Source organism: Physeter macrocephalus, chromosome 1, assembly GCF_002837175.3.
Source record: "Physeter macrocephalus isolate SW-GA chromosome 1, ASM283717v5, whole genome shotgun sequence".
Taxonomy (NCBI): Eukaryota; Metazoa; Chordata; class Mammalia; order Artiodactyla; family Physeteridae; genus Physeter; species Physeter macrocephalus.
Genome location: NC_041214.2, coordinates 34,051,197 through 34,059,884, shown reverse-complemented (window position 1 = coordinate 34,059,884; position 8,688 = coordinate 34,051,197). Strand labels below are relative to the sequence as shown.

Sequence of the window (8,688 nt, the reverse complement as noted above, 5' to 3'; positions counted from 1 at the left end):
CACCCTAACAGCGGCCCTGCCCCGCCTCCACCTCCACACCCAGCAGACCCCACACCTTCCACCCCCCCCTCCACTGCCGGCCACCTCCTCACAGAGGAACGCCTCCCTCACACACACTCACGCTTACCCCGCAGACACACTCCCTTCCCCCACAGTTCCGAGTGGGTCCCTCTGGCACCACGGCCGGGTGCTCCCCCCTGAACTGCCCTCAGCTCAGGGGCCCTGAGCGGCTCCCCCAGTGGAAGGACCCTGCGTGGCACTGGGGTTCTGCTCCAGGCCGGCGAGTCCTCCGCCGAGGAAGGGGCACAGTCACTCAGGAGCCCGAGGCTCCCGTCCCCAGGCCTGCCCACCACCCTCCTGCCCAGGGACGCCTCTGATGAACGAGCGTGCGTGAGGGACTGGCAACTTCATGAGCAGAGGACTAGAAAGCCACTCTTCCCTTTCTTTTTTTGACTGCTCCAAAAATACAACAGAGTGCCCCCGCCCTGCTCCTCCCACAGGAAGCCCCTCCCGTGTGCATCCATTGTCTGGGTGGGGCTGACTTCCCTCTAGACTTGGCTCAGGACCTCTCACAGGTTACACCTACTCCTACCAGACACTTGTTTCCGAAGACCCTTCTCTTGTCTCCCGGGAGAACTGGTCTAGGGTTGGCCTGTTTCCCACCTATCCAAACCTCTCTGAGCCTTCCAGAAGTGGTCTTAGAGGCTTTGGCTTGGTGGCTAGGCTTTTCTCTAAAGGCGCCAGGCGTATTTCCGGACCCCACTGACATTTAGAAAATCTAAACATTCATAAATGTCTGCATGGCCTTTTTAAAATTAGCCATGAGTTGTTAAAGGTCTCTGTGATTCCCACAATGTTCAGCTCCTCTTTAATTTTTTCCCTGAAATACAGAGTTACTTTTCATTTCCCATGTTCATTTCTGGAGCAGCTTTGCTCCAAGGGGAAAGAGTCAGTAGTCAACACATGATAATAGGTCTGGGGGTCATTGCTCATGAGGAAGAGATTTCAAATACCACATCAAGGGCAGGCAAAGAGAAATGTGCTGAGCAGCTAACATGGGTGAAGCACTTTACCTATACTATGTAGTTTTAATTTTGCCCTCAGAACACACTGAAAGTGGAGGTATTATTGTTCCCATTTTACAGATGAAGAAACTGAGGTTCAGAAAGATGAACAGCAGCTTGCCTAAGCAGACTTAGCACCTAAATGGCTGAGCTGGGATTTGAATGGCTATGCTCTCTCTACCCAGCATACCAGGTGGCTCCAAATTAAGGGTCTGGGAATAGAACAGAACAGCAGCCTAAGCTTCAGCCAAGAGAAATCCTATGCCTCACATGTAAAGGCGCAGCAAGGACTATACCGAGGGAGGGGCCCCGCTCCGGCTAGAGCAGAGGACAGCTGTACGGTGAGGACCAGGGAGAAGCTGCCTTCAAATGCCTGCAGGACACCCAGTGCACTGGCTGTGAGCTGTTAGACTCTCCAGAGGAAGGAGGCACTTCCTCATTTGGGACCTTAGTTACCCATCATATTACATGTATTGTTCCGAGCACAGCTTGTTATAAAAGCCACCGCTTAATGGTGACTGCATGTGCCAGCCCCTTGGCTAAATTCAGAGCATGCATCCTTCGGCCCTCGCAGCCCTGCGAGGGAGGGTCCATTTTATACAGGTAGGAGCTGAGACTCAGCTGCGGAGGAAGTGGCCCCAGGCCATGCTGTTAGGGGGTTTCAAAGCCCAGCTTCAGACCCGGGACCATCCAGATTCATGACGTGATTCAGTGTGGTGCGTTTAATGAAATTTGTGTGTGCCTGATGGCCCTGCAAAATTTGAAACTGAAGTTCCCCTAGGAATACATTTGAAGTAAGAGTCGTATTTCAAACTTTTCCCACGAAGTGAGACTTTATGAATTATTTTGTTTGCACATATTAGCATAGCACATGCCCCCGCTGTACTGACACCCACAGCTCCAGCTAGATCCCAAGGATGTGGCTCCTGGGCCAAAGTCCTCCTTATCCCAGCCCCCTGGCACCGGGAAGATGCCCTGAAGGTAGCCCAGCCCTGAGCACTTAAACAGCTGCTGCTCCGATCCCAGCCAGCGTAAAGGAGACTGTGTCCTATTGTTGCAAATAGACTTTACACAAACAAAAAAACAACAAAGCTCACCCTCCTGGACAGCGATTCCTCCCTGCAGGCTGACAGGCAAGCTGTGGTCCCTCTCACAGGCCCCTTCTTTCCTCTCTCAGTGGAGGTGGGCTAAGAGCACTGAGGCAGAGAGTTTGCCTCAGAGCAGGGAGGATGGTGGTGGAAAGGACCCAAGACGCCCGCCCGTCCATCCCTAACAAGGAGCCGAGTGATTGCTTTCAGAGGCCCACAGGTCTCCAGCCACTCTCTGTGGTGGCTGCTCTGTGTGATACAAATGCCCTTGGTATTCGGCCCAGGCTGGGGGAGCCAGCCCCCAGGCTAAGCAGGCCATGGTGTGTGGCGCCTAGCAGGATGCCCTCCCCGAAGCCTGGCCCCAGCACCCCAGGTTCCCTTGCTGATTTCATTAGCCCAGTCTTCATGCTGACGGGGAAGGGCAGGGACCATGTGTCTGGAGCAGGCTTGGCACATGGCTCTCTGAGGTGGCCAGCAACTCCTGATTCTCCTTCAGAGCTGGCCTCAGACCCCTTGTCTAGACCGAGGGGGAGGAAGAGCTTAGACCCCTAAGCTTGGGTCTGTCTTCCTCCTGGGCCTACTTGAAGCAAGACTCAGGCTTAAATAGTCCAAATAGATCCAAGGCCACAGTGAATTTATGGTAATCACCAGTGATCAGTTCACTGGGAGGGAGGTGGGGAAAAGATTCCCAACCCAACAAACATTTCATCATTACACATCGCTGTTTCTGCTCCATTCTTTTTCCATTCCAGCTACCCACCTCCCCACTGTAGGTCTCACAGCCTATAAAGCATTCCCGTTTGGCATTCTTAGTGACTCCTCTCTTGGACCTGATCTGCATATATGACTAAAAACAAGCCTGGTATTTAAGCAAACAGGAATCAGTTATCCCCTCAGCACATCCCCAGGGTGGCCGGTCTATCCTCAGACATCTTCAACTCCAGTACAGCAGACAGAGAATAAGCATTTAGGGACCGGGCCTCTCACTTGCTGTGCCTCACAAAACCACTGCCACATACCATATCCCTTAAAACAAGTGCAAATTGATCCCACGCCAATACATTATCATAAAATTAGCTCCAAAGCAGTGATGTTCCCAGGGTGCCAACTAAATGCAAATACAAAACCACCCTTGGGGCTATTTCCTACCCAGACCACACAAAATTTCCACGGGGGGGCGGGGGGCTGGGAATGCCACTGCCAATGACCGCACCATCAAATATTACAGAACATAAAGGAAACACTCCACCATAAACAAGAGCAAGCAGACACAGAATGTGGGAGGATTAGCAATCTCAAAATTTGCACTAATAAAACAATCCAAAAAGGACTGTAAAATAAATACATTTAAAATAGTTGAAGGGGGCTTCCCTGGCGGCGCAGTGGTTGAGAGTCCGCCTGCCGATGCCGGGGACACGGGTTCGTGCCCTGGTCCGGGAAGATCTCGCATGCCGCGGAGCGGCTAGGCCCGTGAGCCACAACTACTGAGCCTGCGCGTCCAGAGCCTGTGCTCTGCAACGGGAGAGGCCACAACAGTGAGAGGCCCGCGTACCACAAAAAAAAAAAAAAATAGTTGAAGAAACTAAAATGAAAATAGAAATCATAAGGAAATACCAAGAAACCATGAACATAGGGCAGATAGATTTGAAAAACTATTTGAAAATAATGCTAAAGGAAAAAAAAATAATGCTAAAGGATGTACTTCAGGAAAAAGGAAGTTAAATCAACAAGGGTGGGTGAAATGCAAGAAGCAATGGTGAGCAAAGAAACCAGTAAACTTGTGGGTAAATATAAATAAGTACTGAACTATTTATAAATAACAACTATATTAATAATGACCACTGGGCAGAGGGTAAAGACAGGCAGAGCTAAAATATAGTCAACAATAACATGGAAGATGGGAGAGGATGGTGGGCATCCAAACATCCCAGGATCCCACCAAAAGCACAGGAGGATTGAGTGGGTATCTCCCAAAGTTGGTTGGGGTGCTTCTGGGGCAATGGATACCACTCTGGGCTATGCTGTCCTCTCCCACCAGAAAGTTTCCTCGGCTTTTCTCCCCAGAGCGTATCTGAAAGTCAGAACCTACAGAATCATGTACCCTCATCCCCTTGAAGCAAGAGTGGGAGGTCACTTACCCATGCTGGTCACGGTGTATTGGTAAGGTTCTGAGAGGAAGTGTGGGAGGGTGAGGACAAAGGCACCCGAAGCCAGGAGGAGACCCCCCATGCCGATCAGCCGCGGGCGGTGCACCCGGCTGCCAAAGTAGCTGACAAAGATGATGAGGATGGCGTTGCTGATCTGCAGAGAGAGCACAGGAGCCAAGTGAGACCAGAGGCTCTGTCCTCACCCACCCACAGAGGGGATCTGACTGTCACAGCAGAGAGGCAAGAAGCTGCCTGGTGTCACCCAAGGGCCCAAGCAGAGCTGTGGTGCCAGCTTTGCCGGGAGGGCCAAGCATGCAGTTTCAGCTTTCCCCTGTCGTCAGAAACCCTTCCCAGCCTCAGCCTTCTAGACCAGACCAAGAGAAGTATCTAGAGACCACGGGAAGCTCAACCATTAGGACCAAAGCTTCTGGGGCCAAATTCAAGAAAGCTTCCTATTCTGGCTGGCTCCTAGGAACAGTACGTGTTCCCTAACTAAACCCCCTGAGGACTCTTACTTCATTGTCAGAATAACCACCAAGCAACCTTCACTGTCTCGTTTCATCAGGCAACAAGTCTCATTTTTGCAGACGACACAATTGGGGCTCAGAATATTAAGTAACTTGCCATGTCCATGAGGTCAGGAGGTGGCTCAAACAAGGACTGCCTGAGTTTAAAGTGCCCCGTCTTGACTACAGCGGTCTACTGCCCCTTGGAGAAGTGAGTTTCTGCCCCAGCAGCTCTGCTCCTAATCGGCTCTGGCCCTCCCTGGGTTGGCTTCCACCACTGTGAATGAGGGATGAGGACTAAAGTGCCCTAAGTCCCTTCCCGGGTGGAAACACCAGTAACTCATGTTCCTGGTGTTCCCTGGAAAGCGTGCTCTCTGAGCCCCACCCAGAGCCAAAGAGGGGAACCGAAGGCCCCAGCTTGGGGAGCAGGGTCTTAAATGGTAAAAGAGGTGCTGGCAGATCTTCTGACCTCGACTCCATCCAAAGAGATGGTCCTCTGCCCCAGATGGTAAGTTCACCTGAACCAGAGGAGCCCTGGATGTCAGCACTCATAGCCCCTGACCTGTCCACACCACAGTCTCCTTCCGGCTGTTAAAGCAGGTGTCCCTGTCTCAGGAAATAGGGACATGGCTATGTGGCATGTGGTATGGTATGTGGCTCTTGCCAAGATTGTCAATGACCTCCTCATTGCCAAGTCCGCTGGCCAATTCTCAGTTCTCTTCTCACTTGATCTCTCAGCACCATTTGATTCAGTTGAGCGTTTCTGCCTTCCTGAAACACTCCTTTCACTAAGTTTCCACGACACCATGTTCTCCTAGTTTGCTGCCCCTGGCTGCTCCTTCTCAGTCTTCTTGGCTGGCTCCTCTTTGCCTCCCTGATCTCTCAACTCTCAGAGCTCAGTCCCCACCCTCTGCTCTTGTCTTGGGGAGCTCAGCCAGTCCCACGGCTTTCCTTGTTCTGTATGTGCTTCTCATTCCCACAGGCCCCGCACATCCCAGAGCTCATTCTTCATCTTCCACCCAAAACCTGGTGCCCCCCTCCCCAGTCCTCCTCCTCTCAGTAGACGGCACCTCATCCTATGAGTGGCTCAAGCAAAACGTCTGCGCGACATCCTCGACTGCCCTTTCACACCCACATCCAAACATCAGCAGATCCCATTGGCCAGGCCTTCAGTGGCTCCTCAGAAGCCAACCACTTCTCACCACCTCCACCACTACCACCCGGTCTCAGCCACCATGGCACCCTGTCTGAGCCTTGCCTTCTACCCACCACCACTCTTGCCTCAGAGCCCTCCATCCTCCTCCTAGCGGCCAGAGTGGCCCGCTGAAATGTCAGACCGTGTCCCCTCTGCCCAAATCCGATACGGTAACAAAAACAAAGTCGGTCCCAGAGCCTCCGAAGCCCTGAGGAGCCTGCCCCTTTCCCCATCACTGCTCTGACCTGCTCTCCTCCCGTCCCCCTCCCTTCCTCCACCCCAGCGACTCTGCCTCTTGCTGCTCTCTGAGCACAGGGCCTTGGCACTGGCTGCTCCTTCATCTTCCATGTCTGTGGGCGGCTCCCTTCTCAACGAGCCCTACTTTAGATCTCTGCTCAGGTTGCACCTTCTCATTAAGGCCTTCTCTGAAAAAGAAGGGGGGTGGGTGGGTGAAATGGGTGAAGGGCGTCAGAAGTACACACTTCCAGTTATAAAATAAACGGGTCCTAGGATGTCACGTACAGCATGGCGACTATAGTTAATAACCCTGTACTGTATATTTGAAAGTTGCTAAAGAGAATAGATCTTGCAAGTTCTCATCACAAGAAAAAAACTTGAACTATGTGAGGTACTGGTTGTTAGCCAGACATTGTGGTGATCGCTTTGCAATATATACATATCTCCAACCATTATGTCATACACCTGGACAGCTAATATAAAGTTAAATATCCATGATATCTTAATTAAAAAGGAGCTATTTAAATATAACTTACATTTGTAAAAATTAACAGAAATAAATTATAATATATTTAAATATATTTATAATTTAAATATAATTTAAAGAATAAAGAGTTATTTAGAATGTAACCACCATGCCCCTCCACGATTTAATTTTTCTTCATAGCATTTACTCTAATCTGATCCACGATGTTTTATTTATTTCTATAAATAAATGTCATATTTATCATTAGACTGATATATGAGCCGAGATTTTTGTCTGTCTGTTCATTCCTGTCTCCCCAGCACCTAGAATGGTGTCTGACACATAACTGGTGTAAATGGTAGGTTTTTTCAAGAAGAGGACATGATTGCCCAGGAGACCCCTCCTGTGTGGCCAAGAGTTTATGACACACAGAGAAAGGGGATGTGAAGGTGGGTGAGGAGGCAGCCTAGTCTGATCGGGAAAGACGTGGTTCTAGGACACTCTGAAACCAGCACCTGGAAACAAAGCTTTATTCTTATGCTTCCTGGATTTAATTCCCTTTTTGTTTCCCCATCATTTTGCATGAAATGATTGTAAATGCCAGACCACATCAGCTAAGCTAACTGAGGCTGACTTGAAAAGGTCTGGGAGAGGGACGGGAGAGGGCCCCAAAGGGATCCAGGGAGGAAGGATTGGGGGGTGTCCCGCCCACCTGGAGCCGCCCTTCCTGTGTTCCCCGCAAGGCCTGGGTTGGCTTCTAGGAGGGAAGCTGGGCCTCTACAGCTGTTATGGCTGATGCTGGCTTAAGACCTTGGTTCCCAAACTTTCCTTCAGCTGTGGCTTTCCTTTGAAAAAAATTATTTTCCCTAATATTAAAAAAAGAAGAAGAAGCTGTTCTAGCTGAGGAGAACAGGGCCTCTGCAGCCCGGGACTCAGCCCTTCGGCCCGGAAATGGCCCCTAAAACAGCTCTGTGGACTTCGTGTTAGAGCATCTGAAGGTTATCACACAACCCATTTATAACACATCCCTGCCCATGCCTCAAACCAAAGGGGCCCAGGGCAAACTGATAGAGGGCATTAAGGGTGGCTGACTGCGTCTGCTCAGCCCTGGCCGTGGGTGGGCCAGGGAAGACGCTGCTTTACCGGGCTGGATGCCCAACGTCTTCCCTGCCAGCCAAGCCCTCCTCCTGCCGCTGGTCTGTTACACCCAGCCCTGGTCTCCCCTTCTCCTCACCCTCTGGACCCCAGCGAGACTGGGTGCAGCGTGAAGGCTCCCGTCCACTGGAAGCTGGCTGCACATTCCAGGCGTCCAGATGGGCTCATCTTCCCCTCCACCAGGCCTGGTTCTTTTTAGGCAGCCGCCTTGAGGTCTGCGGTGCCTTCAATCCTGCGCTCAAGCAGCTGCCAAATCCTGCCTTTTCTTCCTTTGCAGCATTGCCGGGGTCCTCTTCTCCCCCAGCCGCTCAGGCCTGGCTATGACAGCCGCCCAGCCATCTGACTTCGGGATACACTGTCCCTCACCTCAAGTGTCTACCAGGCACCTCTTCCAGAGGGTTCGTCTTCACGAGACTGTGCACCCGGGCCCGGCTCTGTTCAAGAAGCCAGGCCAGTCCCTTACTGCCCACCCCAAAAGCTGGGAGCCTCGAGCATGAACATGAAGCCCCCTCTGATGTGGCTGCTCTCTGCTCTTCCGGTAAGACCCCTACTTTCTTAGTCTGTTTCTAAACGCTTCGGTCAGAATCAACGGGATTGTAGAAAGCCCTTTGGCTGAGTTCCTCTCCTTCTCCACACAATCACCCACTCACTCCCCCTCAACAGACACAGATACACAGACACACACACACACACAGATACACACACAGATGCACATAGATACAGAAATACAGACAGACAGACACACGAATACACACACAGCCTCAGATCACAGATACACACACATAGTCATACACACAGACACGCACAAATACTGAGACACACAGAGAAAC

The 8,688-nt window shown here is 51.3% G+C and overlaps 1 protein-coding gene across 1 annotated transcript in view; it reads right to left on the bottom strand.

Moving 5' to 3' along the window:
- Positions 1-8,688, bottom strand: part of SLCO2A1 (solute carrier organic anion transporter family member 2A1) — a 78,637-nt gene that overhangs the window by 31,475 nt on the left and 38,474 nt on the right. The window contains exon 3 of the mRNA XM_024131905.3: positions 4,291-4,453. Coding sequence (XP_023987673.1) covers positions 4,291-4,453 — 163 coding nt within the window. The remainder of the gene's footprint in view (positions 1-4,290; positions 4,454-8,688) is intronic.